At 39.3% G+C, this 14,359-nt stretch overlaps 1 protein-coding gene across 1 annotated transcript; it reads left to right on the forward strand.

The window, feature by feature from the left end:
- Positions 1 to 2,534: 2,534 nt before the first annotated feature.
- LOC121792579 (transketolase, chloroplastic-like) lies at positions 2,535 to 6,055 on the forward strand. Its single transcript, XM_042190570.1, has 7 exons — positions 2,535 to 3,055; positions 3,453 to 3,543; positions 3,634 to 3,739; positions 3,834 to 4,116; positions 4,243 to 4,391; positions 4,496 to 4,649; positions 4,907 to 6,055. Exons 1-7 carry the CDS (start codon positions 2,585 to 2,587, stop codon positions 5,864 to 5,866), a joined length of 2,214 nt encoding a protein of 737 aa, XP_042046504.1. The 5' UTR covers positions 2,535 to 2,584; the 3' UTR covers positions 5,867 to 6,055.
- The last annotated feature ends 8,304 nt before the right edge of the window (positions 6,056 to 14,359 follow it).

Genomic DNA, 14,359 nt, shown 5'->3' on the forward strand with positions numbered 1-14,359 from the left:
AGTGATACTATTAATAATAGTAATTAATTGCGGATATTGCAGGTCATGTAAATAAATTCGTACTATATGACTTTACTGAGAGGGTAATTTTTACTAGAATACACATATTTCTTGTGGACAATATAAAAATAAATAGGACTATCTTTATAGGACATAGAAAATATTTGATTTACGTATCTACTGATAAAACGTTGTTTACTTATATTGCACAACTCATTAATTTACTACTTATAATGTATACGTTAAAAATGCATTGAATTTAATCTAATTCACAATATAAACTTGTTGACTTGTTGTCATGATGGATGGATACATGAAATTTGGCATGACAAGTTTGCTTTGATTATAAGTCAAACTTACAGTTTGCTGATCCTTTTGGCCTAAGTTTAATTATGTCGTGCAATTCATTTCTAGACTTAGTTTGTCTGCAAAATTTGATTTAAATCATGTTTATTAATTATACCATGCGATCAATTTACAGATTTAGTCTGTCTGGAATGTTTGATTTAAATCATTAGATCAGTTTTGCTTCAGAGGGTCAATACAAAACTTCACTAATTAGCTGTTGCATTATACGGTTTATTTCTGGTTACAGAAATGGAAGTTGGAACTCAAGAAATTGAAGAACAAGGTCCCTTGAAATAAACTGAATACAGATTGAACTACTTAAAGTAGAAATTACAAAATCGTAATTTTAGCTTAAGTCGAAAAGCCATCTTTTCGCAATACCAAATACGTTTCTATGAGAGCAAACAATTCCCACAATGGAGAATGAACAAGAGTTGCAAGTATATATATAAGGGTTACCCCAACTCCATTAGTATGAGGCATTTTGGGGAGTACCCCAATAGCAAAATCGTGAGGGTTTTGTCCAAAGCGGATAATATCATACTAATGTGGAGTTCGGGTGTGCACCACCGATCCCCTACAGTCTCGATAATAATTAATTTCATCCATCTCATTAGTTGAGAATTAATTAACTCCATTACTCTCAGTAATTCAAAAAGGAAATAAATCTATCGTATTCTTCTATACTTCTTCATTATCCCTTCACACTTTACCCATCTTGGTGGCGCCGCGCACCCGCAATGGACGCTTAGCAGTGCTCGCTCCGCCCAACAGACCATGCCTCCGCCCCGACATCCATCACCATGCCCGTCCCCATCTTCCCCTCCCACGCAAAGGACGCCACCGTCCGCCAAGCCACAATGGATGACACGACACCCTTCCAACATCCATTTCAGATGCTCTAAGTACATACTCATAGGGGTTGTCCTATTTGTAAGATTATATAGTAATATGTTTAGTTTATGAGATTGAATCTCATGACTTAATCTTAGATGGATAGCCATATAATAATTAGTCATAGTCAATCCCTTTTACTAAATAATCTCATAATTTATTTTTAGATTATACTATCTTGTTATTACTATTTTGTCTAGAAAACCAAACAATATAAATGATAGAATAAAAATGATATCATGAGTTTACATAACATGAGTCAAGCATGTTAAATGCATGAAGAAATTATATTTTATTGTAATAAATAATAATGAAAAATCGAAAGATGGATGCATATAAGTTTATGTCAATGGGCTATTATTAAATTCGTAGAAAGTAAAAGCTTGATAATATTGTTTATTGGAGATCCAAATGATGGTTTCTATATATAAAATTAAAAAGTGTATTATCCAAAATTTGGGTGTTTTTTGCAAAATGCACTGGTAAATAAACGTACACCGAAATGATTTGTAATTATTGATTATTACTTGAATGTCCATTAATATCTAAATAGTTTATTTAGATTTATTAATTCTTTTTAGGAAATACTCTTATAATTCAATGTATTGACTGGACTCTGGAGCTCTGTACGTGGCCTCGAGCAAGGTGCAGGACGAAAATGCTGAAAAAATGGTCAAATTTAATTTGCTTGATAAAATATACTACTACTACTACTAGTAATTTAGATTATTTCATGGACCATATACAAAGTTTTTATATGGGAATCAAACAAATTGCATCATTAATTATTTCCTATACTAACACATAAAATACCACTATCTATATGCAATAAAAATTGTTATCAAGTTGGTGGCGGATGCTGTGATCTCATATGTACTTAACAAAATTGTTTCTTTCCCCCTAAAATAGTCAAACATTACTCCGTAATTCATTTATATAATGTCAAGTTATTTACATGCCCCAATTCACTTACCAAGAGCTCACGGCTCACCTAACTTTCCCACCCACCCCACACTATACGTAGTATTATAATAATAAATTAATTTGTCCATAGCACGGTTGGCAAAAGAGGGACAGATCTTACTGTAATAATAATAAATTAATAACAATAGTTGTAATTCATAAACAACATTGTGATTGTCACCAAACAAAACCACTTGACTTCCTTCGAAATAAACAACGTAACCTATTGTGTAACAAATGAATTCATAATTTTAATAACCCAAAAATAAAAGTAAGGAAATGGAATAAAATATGTCGCACCTACCTAAATCATAAATACTGTTTTCCTTCTACATATTTTCAACACACACACACTAAACAAGCACAGAGAGAGATCGGTATGGCTTCTTCTTCTTCCTCTCTCACTGCATCTAAAGTCGTCCCCTCTCGCTCCGCCTTCCCCGTCCATGGCTCTTTCTCGCCATCATCCTCCCTCTTTGTCCCCTCCTTCGGCCTCAAGCCAGCCACCTCAATCGCCTCCACCTCCGCCTCCCGCCGCCACGCCCCGATCCCGATCCCCGCAGCGGCAGCAGTCCAAACCCTAGCTAAGACGATCGACAACGAGCTGGTGGAGAAATCCGTGAACACGATCCGTTTCCTGTCGATCGATGCAGTCGAGAAGGCGAATTCCGGCCACCCCGGCCTGCCCATGGGCTGCGCTCCGATTGGCCACGTTCTGTACGATGAGGTGATGAGGTACAATCCGAAGAACCCTTACTGGTTCAATCGCGATCGATTTGTGCTCTCCGCCGGCCATGGGTGCATGCTGCAGTATGCGCTTCTTCACCTCGCTGGATACGACGCCGTCAAGGTCCGATTTTTCTTACTTTTTAGGCTTTGCTAACTTGCAACTCTTCGAACCTCATATTTCTTCATTCTTTTATCCCGTGCAATCCGTTTTCTTATGTTTGGTGATTGATCGTCTTCTTCCTTGGATCTGATTTACTGTTTTCTTTTCTTTCCTTTATTTTTTACTTTATTTCTTTTTTGGGACATAGTTTTCGAGCTTGATTATGATACTCTTTATGCTTAAATTAGGAGTAGTCGATTGAGAAACTTATGGCTGCAGATTTGGGCGATTTTGTTTGTTGCTTGCTTATATTTCATTGGGTGCTAGCTCTTTATTTAAGTTGGTATATCAAGTCAATCTTGTGAGGATATGGAGATTTCATTATATCTTAACTCAACTCTAAGTACCTGGCTAACAGGAAGAGGATTTGAGAAATTTCCGTCAATGGGGAAGCAAGACACCTGGTCACCCCGAGAATTTCGAGACGCCTGGTGTTGAAGTCACTACTGGTAAGTAACAATTGTAAAAAAAGTATCAACTAATTTGGTTCTAAGAAATGTGTTGTGATTGTGATATCCTCTTTTTCTTTTCTTGTGTAGGTCCTTTAGGCCAAGGTGTTGCCAATGCCGTTGGCTTGGCGCTTGCAGAGAAGCACTTGGCTGCGCGTTACAACAAGCCAGATAGCAAGATTATCGACCACTACACGTATAGGATTGCTTTACTCTCACATTTGTTTTTTAGTCTGTGGTCCATGGTTATTGTTATATGACTTGAGTTGATGGCAATGTCCATGTCACAGGTATTGTATCCTTGGTGATGGGTGTCAAATGGAGGGTATTGCAAACGAAGCCTGTTCCCTTGCTGGACACTGGGGGCTTGGGAAGTTGATTGCCTTTTATGATGATAACCACATCTCTATAGACGGCAATACAGAAATTGCATTTACTGAGTCTGTTGAAGCCCGTTTCGAGGCTCTTGGTTGGCATGTTATCTGGGTGAAGAATGGTAACAATGGCTATGATGAAATCCGTGCTGCTATCGAGGAAGCAAAGTCTGTAAAAGACAAGCCCACTTTGATCAAGGTCAGATTCTATAGAATTATGACAAGTCAAATCAATGAGGATGACTGAGTCGATTTTTTTCTAAGTCTTAAATATCATAGTTGCAAGACAGATTACTGATCTTTGGTGGAAAAATAATGCGAGCAGGTTACAACAACCATTGGTTTTGGCTCCCCAAACAAGGCCAACTGTTACAGCGTGCATGGAAGTGCATTGGGTGCCAAGGAAGTAGAAGCCACCAGAAAGAACCTCGCATGGCCTCATGAACCTTTCCATGTGCCTGAGGATGTGAAGAAGTAGGGATATCTGGGCTATTTTACCCGTTTGGGATTTAGACATTTTCCTTGAAACTTGGTGTTGATTGTTGAGTGCTAAGTCATTTTGTATGTTCTTATGGCAGACACTGGAGCAGACATGTGGCTGATGGTGCTGCTCTTGAAGCAGAATGGAATGCTAAATTTGCTGAATATGAGAAGAAGTACCCGGAGGAAGCGTCTGAACTGAATGCCATAATCACTGGTCAACTCCCGGCTGGTTGGGAGAAGGCTCTTCCTGTGAGTGGTTAATATTTTGGTTATTCTCCATTTTGAGTAAAGAATTATCACATTATATCGTTGACAATGAACATGATGCGAGAAAAAAAAACTTCCAGTAACATTTCATTCTTGATGAGAAATGAACAGTGGATATGAATTGAAAGTATATACTGTACATAACTCTGTTTTCTTTTTGTCTGTAATAGCACATAAAATTTTATTTATTGGAGGATTCTTGTTCAACTATGTTTTTGACTTCCATAATCTGTCCTCAGACATACACCCCGGAGAGCCCAGCTGATGCCACTAGAAACCTCTCTCAGCAAAACCTCAATGCTTTAGCAAATGTGCTCCCAGGTCTGCTTGGAGGCAGCGCTGACCTTGCCTCATCCAACATGACGCTTCTCAAAATGTCTGGCGACTTCCAAAAGAATATACCTGAAGAGCGTAATGTGAGATTTGGTGTTCGTGAGCATAGCATGGGAGCGATATGTAACGGAATTGCCCTTCACAGCCCTGGCCTCATTCCTTACTGTGCAACCTTCTTTGTATTCACGGATTACATGAGAGCAGCCATGAGGATCTCTGCCTTGTCTGAAGCTAGAGTTATCTACGTGATGACCCACGACTCTATTGGTCTTGGAGAGGACGGGCCAACTCATCAGCCTGTCGAGCATTTGGCTAGTTTCCGAGCAATGCCCAACATACTGATGCTCCGTCCAGCTGATGGCAACGAGACAGCTGGTGCATACAGGGTTGCTGTTCTTAACAAAAAGAGGCCGTCTGTCCTTGCCCTTTCTCGACAAAAGCTTCCCCAGCTGCCAGGTACTTCCATTGAAGGAGTAGAGAAGGGAGGCTATACCGTATCAGACAACTCAACAGGTAACAAACCTGACGTGATATTGATTGGAACTGGTTCGGAGTTGGAAATTGCAGCAAAGGCTGGTGATGAGCTGAGGAAGGAAGGGAAGGCTGTAAGGGTCGTCTCCTTCGTTTCTTGGGAGCTGTTTGATGATCAATCCGATGAGTACAAGGAAAGTGTGCTGCCAGCTGCTGTAAAGGCCAGGGTTAGCATTGAGGCCGGAACAACATTCGGGTGGGACAAGATTGTTGGATCGGAAGGGAAGGCGATTGGAATTGATAGATTTGGAGCTAGTGCACCTGCACCCAAAATATACAAAGAATTTGGCCTCACAGTTGAAGCTGCTGTAGCTGCAGCTAAACAACTCTGTTAAGCTCCAAGGGGAGGGAGTGTTCCTAATAAAAGAGACGGATTTTGTTTTTCGGTTCTGTTTTGTTTTTTACAATTGTGAAGAGAGGAGAGAGAGAGATTAGGCAAGATGAATGCTACTGGATATTTTACCGATTGTCACACATGTTGTAACTTGATATGTTTCCGATTAATTTTACAAGATTTTCGTCTATCCTGATTAAGTTTTGAAGGTGTGTCACACATGTTTAAGAGCATCCACAGTGGGACGAATGTCCCGGCGAACATCCCGACGGACTTCCCAAAAACACCTTCTGCCACGTCATAAAGACATCCCACTGCAAAATAGCGGACATCCCCAAGGACATCCCGGCCGACATCCACAATAATAAAAATTCACAAATTCACCAAATTAAACAATTTACGGAATTAAAATTTTGACACGAATACGGAGAAAATACAACCACTTTATTTAAAACAAAAAACATACATAATTATTAAAAAAATACATAGTTAAAAAAACAACCTCAAGCTTCGACAAATGCGGCCCCCGTCTCACTCATCGCCGTCCCAGCCACCAGTCTCGTCTTGCCCGTGGCCGGTCCCGGCGTCACTCACGGGCAGGGATGGCATCCCCAAATTACGCCGCATACTATCGATGACATCCTTAAGCATCAACTTGTATAAGGGGCCAGTCGCTGCATACTACTTCTCTATGGTGTGTATCAGGGTCTCATGCTGCTGTATGCAGGCGAGTGAGGGAAGCTTGGGATCGATCTGGGAAGGAACTGTCGATTGGACCTCGGGGGACCCGCTGGCGCTTCCCCTAGCCATCCGCATCGCGGTCTTTTGCCCAACCGGGCGACGGCGGCAGGAAGACGATTGGGGGGTCGGGAACTCTGCCTCGGCGTCAGGGAGTTCGTGGGAACCGGCACTGCTGCTGTACTCCCTTGAGGCGTTGATCTTCGTCCGCTTCGGCAAGCCAGCTTCAACACCCGAACTAAATTTGGCAGAAGTTTGCACCACAAGATAGATCTCCAAATATTTGAATTCCCCGAAACCCAATTCACTGTCAGGGAACTGCTAGTGAAACAGAAACTTCACATCATCGGCGGACATGCCGCTGGTTGCCATGCGGAGGTTGTTTTGGTAGATGCCGGCAAATCGGCTGAGCTGCCTCCTCAGCCGCTCCCATTGTTTCCGGCATTGCTCTCCATCGTGAGGCTTCACACCTGCAGGTTTGAAATGGAGGTAGCTTTGACTAATGCGCCACCACATTCTGTCGATATGCTGGTTAGCCCCGACGTAGGGATCCTCGACTACACTGATCTAGGCCTTCGCCAGCGCGGCGCACTCCTCTATGCTCCAGATGGTCCTTTTTCTCCAGCCGGCTTCCCCCTCCTCCTCGACCCCCGCATGCGAGGACGAGGTAGTGCCCTTGCCCTTGCCCTTCCTTCTCTCTTGCTTCCACGTCCTCCCTGCCGCCGGTGGCATCTCAGTGGGAGACTCCCTGACCGGAGATAGCCCCAACTCCTCAAAAGAGAAAGTCTCAATGCCGGTGAACTGAGTCTCCAAATGAGTACTTTGGGGGGAATCACTAGACAATAAATCCATGTAGGGGCGATAAACATTATCCCTAGGCATGCCCTCATCATCCCGGGCATTTGGGGCATCATCCTCGTCATCGCGACACTCATCCTGGGCATTTGGGGCATCATCCCACCCATCCCTGCACACCAAGGGGGGTACATATTGTAGTACTCGGGCATCATCCCCGCCGACATTTGGGGTTGGGGCATTATCGGCGCCATTCCGGGCATCATCCTGGACATCAGTGCACTTCCGCCGGCATTTCCCCTAACTCTAATGGGAAAAGTCGGCGTTTGTGACTCGCTCGTGGCGGGGGAATCACTATCGTGGTACTCCATTTATCTTCAAAAGAAATGAAAGTAGAGAGAGAAACTCGTTAAAACAAGTGGTGCGAATGAAATGAAGTTCAACGAGCCGTATATATAGAGTTTTTTTATAAAAAAAAATTAAAAATCGGGACGTCCGCCGTGGCACCGCAATGACGGACGTCCCGACGGACGTCGTAGGAAAGCCGCGGAACTCCGGTGTCTGCAAGCGACGTCCGCGTCCACCGGGTTTACGCCTAATGGCGGACATCCCGCGCGGACGTCCGGCACACGGATCCGACGTCCGCCAGGACGTCGCCGCTGCGGATGCTCTAAGTTAGTGCTGTAGTATTAGTAAAAAAAGAAGAGGTGGGGTTATCAACAAATCTATCAATTAGTGGTATGGTTGGTATCAACTAACTTCTATAGTGGTGAATCTGGTGATTGATTGAAAGTGGTTAGTTGTATTTGGTTGTTGTGACCTTTTTTTTATTTAGATTTGATTAGTTGAAAATATCTCTGAAAATATCTCACCTGCATCTTTCACACTTTTCCTTGAGGTTGAAAGCTATGGCGCCAGTGTATCTCTGATTCTCTGGCATTGATATGCATAGAGACACTATATACTGCTTCCTCTGTCTTCCAAATTTTATCCCAGTTTAATCGGGCACGAATTTAAAAAATATAATGAAAAATTAGTTGAAAAGTTGGTAGGAGTGGATCCTACTTTTAAAGTATTAGTTTTATAATAAAATGTGAGTAGAATAAGTTAGTGGAATGTGGGATCCACTACAAAAAATGGTAAAAATTGAAATGTGATAAATTTTGTGGGACGGACTGAAATGAAAAAATGTGATAAAATTTCAGGGAGGGAGCAGTAGAGAGTAAACATGTAATTTTCATTTAATATGATAAATTTATAAGTTGATATATATTTATCTTTAAGTGGAATAAAAAGATAAAAATTTGGTATTTCCATTAAATTTTATATATAATACTTATCACAAACTTTGCATTTACGACCGTTTACTGATAGCATTTATTAAACACAAAAACGCATTTGAGTTTCTTTTTATTTTATTTTTGTTTTTGCTAAAAAAATTCACCATCACTTAACTTCAAAATCTTACCTGGCAAGAACAACACTGATAATACTATAGTATCTTAGATTATTACGGCCATATTCAATATACCAATTTTCAAAATTTCCAAATGCTCCTGGTAACCATTATAGCCCGTATTTTTTTTAGACTAAAGTCCTAAAATGGTCCTTAACATATTGCGTTTTTTGATTTTGGTCCAAAACATTATCTTTTGAATTATTCGGTCCCTCACATTTGAAATCGGATCACATTTGGTCCATTTTGGACGGTTTCGTCAAATTTTTTACGGTTTTAATTACCGGGTCACTAATCCGTCACTAATCTATCACTAATTGAGAGAAACTGATCCGTCACTAATCCGTCACAAAATCCGTCACTAATTTGAGTAGGGGAGATTTATTGCAATAGGTAGGGCAGCGGCGGCGGCGATTCAGAGGTGGAGGCAGGAAGGCGAATCAGAAGCAGAAATCCCTTCACCAATCATCACGGAGAACAAGTCCAACGCTTCTTCTGCCTTCCCGTTCCTTGAATACGCGGTGAGCATCGCGTTCCAAGAGCCGCCGTCTCAGCTCGGCATTTCGTCGAACAACTCCTCTGCATCGTTCACGCAGTGGCATCTGCCGTAGCTCTCGATGGCCCGGTTGAGCAGGAAGACCGGCGGGTCGGGGTTGAAGGTGACGAGATGGGATTCGAGCTTGCGGGTCTCGATGATTGCCTTGCTCGAAGCGCAGATTCGGAAGAGATGAGCGTAGATTGAGAAAGACAGAGGCGTCGCGGAAGAGAAGGGGATTGGGATTGCTTTCGAGAGGCAGCCGAGGCGGACATGTCCTCTTCTCTTCCGCTCGCCGTCAACCACGATCCTCAACCATGTCCGCCTCGGCCGCCTCTCGAAAGCAATCTCAATCCTCTTCTCTTCTGCGACGCCTCTGCCTTTCTCAACCTACGCTCATCTCTTCCGAATCTGCGCTTCGAGCAAGGCAATCATCGAGACCCGCAAGCTCGAATCCCATCTCGTCACCTTCAACCCCGACCTGCCGGTCTTCCTGCTCAACCGGGCCATCGAGAGCTACGGCAGATGCCATTGCGTGAACGTTGCAGAGGAGCTGTTTGACGAAATGCCGAGCCGAGATGGCGGCTCTTGGAACGCGATTCTCACCGCGTATTCAAGGAACGGGAAGGCAGAAGAAGCGTTGGACTTGTTCTCCGTTATGATTGGGGAAGGGATTTCTGCTTCTGATTCGCCTTCCCGCCTCCACCTCTGATTCACCACCGCCGCCACCCTACCTATTGCAATAAATCTCCCCTACTCAAATTAGTGACGGATTAGTGACGGATTTTGTGACGGATTAGTGACGGATCAGTTTCTCCCAATTAGTGAAGATTAGTGACAGATTTGTGACCCGGTAATTAAAACCGTCAAAAATTTGAGGGAACCGTCCAAAATGGACCAAATGTGATCCGATTTCAAATGTGAGGGACCGAATAATTCAAAAGATAATGTTTTGGACCAAAATAAAAAAAGCGCAATATGTTAAAGACCATTTTGGGACTTTAGTCTTTTTTTTATTACTATTATCTTCCTCACATGTATCCACATGGGTGCATTCAAACAATCCACTAAAATAAGCTCTTGAAAGTTGAAACAAACAACTATACTAAATTAACTTAAGATCTTTGTCACGTTAATTCTATTTTATTGGAACTTCAAAACCTCTAAGATTGAGTTAGGTGGCAATCACTTTGTTAGTTACTACTCCCTCCGTCCGTGAATAGGAGTCTAGTTTTTCCATTGTTTTCCATCCGCAAATAAAAGTCCCGGTTCATTATTACTATAAATGGTAAAGAAGCCCCAAATTTCATCAACTCATTTCACTCAAACGGAGTCCATATTCCACTAACTTTCTTATACCTATTTTTGTTAACATTTCTTAAAACTCGTACCGAAATGAAATGAGACACCTATTTGCGGACGGAGGGAGTACAAGTTACAAGTTATATTTGAATAAGAGAATTTAAATTTGTCTCGAAAGTGGAAATATAAGTTACAAGTTAAATTTGAATAAGAGAATTTAAATTTGTCTCGAAAGTGGAAATTAAAGTCAAGATGACGACACTACATAACCTTCTTTGATGGAGTATATAACTTCGTTCAATATTAATCCTGTTTGACATCAAAAACAATATTTTTGCTATGAAATAAAAACAATTTTAAATGAAAATACTATAAAAATGGTGCCTCTTTTTTTGCTCTTCCAAGAACCTAAAAGATTTGGTATACAACAGAACACAAGTAGTTGGTAAGGTATGTGACTCTTTGAAGATGATAATCACAACTACTCAGTTTTCAAACAACAATCATGTGTTCCCTACCCATATAAATTAAAGATTTATCTACCTTTCGACATTAAAAAACTATTCATTTGAATTCGATATACTCCCTCCGTCTCCGATTAATTGTCACTCTTTGACTAGGCACGAGTTTTAAGAAATGTAAAAAAAAAAATTGGTTGAAAAAGTTGGTAGAATGTAAGACCCACTTTTTATATTATTTTTATAATAAAATGTGCGTGAAATAAGTTAGTGGAATGTGAGACCTACTTACCATTTATGGTAAAAATGAAATGGGACAATTATTGAGGGATGAATCAAAATGGAGAAGAGTGACAATTAATGGGGGACGGAGAGAGTATTATTTTTTATATACATTCGGCTTATGTTTGGAATATTCTAGTTCAAAGTTATCTTCGAGTAATATTCGCCTTTTTTCTTAGGAAATTCTTAACTTTTTGTTTATTTATTTTTATATTTAAAAAATTGAAGAAAGGTAGAATAATGGCTTGAAAAGAAAAAAATGTTGCTACGGAAAGATATATCACATTGTTTGATCCTATTTCAAGTCCGAACGAGCACGTTGCATAAATGGTTTGCACTTATACTCTTTCGAGCTTGAATTATGTTATGGTGTGAAAGAGTCGCATTGATATGTATATGACGTGGAAATATAATATCCTTCCTGAAACTGAATAGTGCCATTTTATGTGGAAATACATGACATTGGATTTCGAATTAGTATATATAAGATCTTTGACGTCACATATACAGTATGAATACTATTGTCAAATAATGGGCCTTGTTTATAGCCCTTTTGAGTTCGCTGGGCTACATCATACGATCTGGCCGCCAGACCTATGATGTTTTTGGGGCTGGCCTACATTTTTGTTAGCTCAAATAATGGGCCTTGTTTATAGCCCATCTGAATTCTCTGTGCATATAAAACTGTTTTGGTTGGTTCTATTCTATTCATAATCCTCTCTTTTTCTTATACTAGTTTTCTATATACTAACTTCTACTCCCTCCGCTCCCAAGGAGTGTGATTATTGGGTTCGACACGAGTTTTAATGCATTATTGGTAAAGTAAGATAGAACGTTTTTTTTAAGTATTGTTAGTAGAGAATGAGTCTCACCTCATTAGAGAGAAGAGAATTCTCAAAATTGGAATGTTCATACTTTTTGGGGACGGACGAAAAAAAGGAAATAGTGCTTACTCTTCAGGGACGGATGAGTATATACTAAGTTAAAAGAATGAAAATGGTGATATAATTTTTAAAAATTGTAATGTATTTTTTTCTAAATTAATTCGATCTTCTTATTTTATACATATACAAATAAAACTAGTTTTCTAGTAAGTTAAAAGGAGTCTTCTCAAATTAAAGTAAGGCAATCCCCAAATGATTTGAACTCAGGTGTGAGTCGTTAAAAACTTTAAACAGCGCCATCAATCGTTTGCGTATTTCTCACATGTGTGTTTCGAAAGACGTGAGATGCCCTCGCATGTCTCTTATTAAGGAGGCGTCTACAAGTAGTGTGTTTTTCTCTTTTGTAACGAAAAAAAACTAGCTTTATAATGTGGTCCATTATGTTATTTTATTGATTCACTTAGTACAACTCATTTGTGATTATGTGCAAAGATATAACGAGTATTTTAGTAGCAAAATACTTATTGGGCAAAGCCAAAAGTCTGATTTGGTCTTGGAGTATTTGAATCAATAAATCGATGAAGAGATTTTTTCTTTTTGAATATGATAAAAGATTTTTTTAGAGATGGAGCTTTTTATTTCAAAATGGCGTAATTAATAGTAGAAAGAAAGAAACAACAATGTCAATTTGTTATGGCCTATGGGCTAATTTATCTTGTAAAATGAAAATACTCCTATTCTTGTATCATAGTATGCTCCATATTAAATTATTAATCAGCATGAACATTGGAAAAACCGTTGAAGTATCTCAACGTTTAAATGGAAACCTCACTTTCAAGACCGTGCATGAATTTGGAATTAGTGGCAGAGAATTTATGATTCATACATTTCTATTGTTCACAAATACTTTTTATTTGTCATGGTTTGCCCTATATGGTGTCTTAATGAAAATTTTAAAATAAGTTAGTTAGAAACGTATTATAATGATTCACAGTGTGTCAAAAATACATTGAAAATGGGCCCAACTAAATCATTAAGTGGGTTAGCAAAGTTGTACAGTATTTAATCATATTTCATAAAATTTAGTTATTTCTAGCTAAATTAATCAAATTAAACTGTAGTATTTAATTTAGGAAACGAATGCAATTAGGAAATTGAGACATTAATTTGTTTGTTCTAATTGAGAAATTAATTTACAAAACGTGGTTAGTTAAGTTGAGTGTCTAACTTCGCAGTTACGCATAAATTTGTAGGTAAAGAAAGGAATCGAGCACCCTTTCTCGTATCGTTTCACAACAATTATGATTCCACCACAAACCAATCCAACAAGTTATTTTAATATTTATTAGTAACTTTGAGAAGCAGTTAGCCAAATAATTATTTATTTAATTAATTAAGAGCACTTCTTTGAGAAAGGATGGCAAGAAATAATTAGAATTTAGTTTAATAACAATACTTTTTCTTTTGTACGTATATCTGGGTTCAACCCAATTATGATAAGTAAAAATACATTAAAATCGATTTTGTTAATTTAGAAATATTCACAGTATTTGGCCAAATGTTTAGAATTTTTATTCTTTAATTTTCTCAAACATGGTTTATACTTAGTAGTGTTTCTCAAACATGGTTTAGATTGAGTACCACTAGTCGAATAGGGAAGTTTTAATGAAAATGAGAGGCTATCAAAAATCCCAAACCCAAACCCCACTAATTTCTCACCTTCATTTGACTAGAAAAGTAAATACATATTTACCTACATCCACTCATTTCCAACCCACAAGCCCTAAATTCAACAAACCCTAATATGAAGTACTACTACTACTACCCTGTTTACCATTAGAGGTCTCATTTATTAGAAGCACAGATTTTAAAAAATGTTAAGAAAAGTTGATAAAAAAAAGTTAATGGAATATGAGTCTAACTTGTATATATTAGTTTTAAATGAAATTTGGATGGAATTAGTTAGTGGAATATGAGACAGACTCTATTACCATTTATAATAAAATTGAACCGGAACTCTTATTCGTAGACGAACTAAAATGGA

Source organism: Salvia splendens, chromosome 2, assembly GCF_004379255.2.
Source record: "Salvia splendens isolate huo1 chromosome 2, SspV2, whole genome shotgun sequence".
NCBI lineage: Eukaryota > Viridiplantae > Streptophyta > Magnoliopsida > Lamiales > Lamiaceae > Salvia > Salvia splendens.

Bases quoted from the DNA above. Each gene is read 5' to 3' on its own strand.
- LOC121792579 (XM_042190570.1), top strand. From the start codon at position 2,585: ATGGCTTCTTCTTCTTCCTCTCTCACTGCATCTAAAGTCGTCCCCTCT. The intron at 4,392-4,495 runs GTAGGGATATCT...TTCTTATGGCAG, and splicing joins GTGCCTGAGGATGTGAAGAA to ACACTGGAGCAGACATGTGG. The intron at 4,650-4,906 runs GTGAGTGGTTAA...ATCTGTCCTCAG, and splicing joins GTTGGGAGAAGGCTCTTCCT to ACATACACCCCGGAGAGCCC.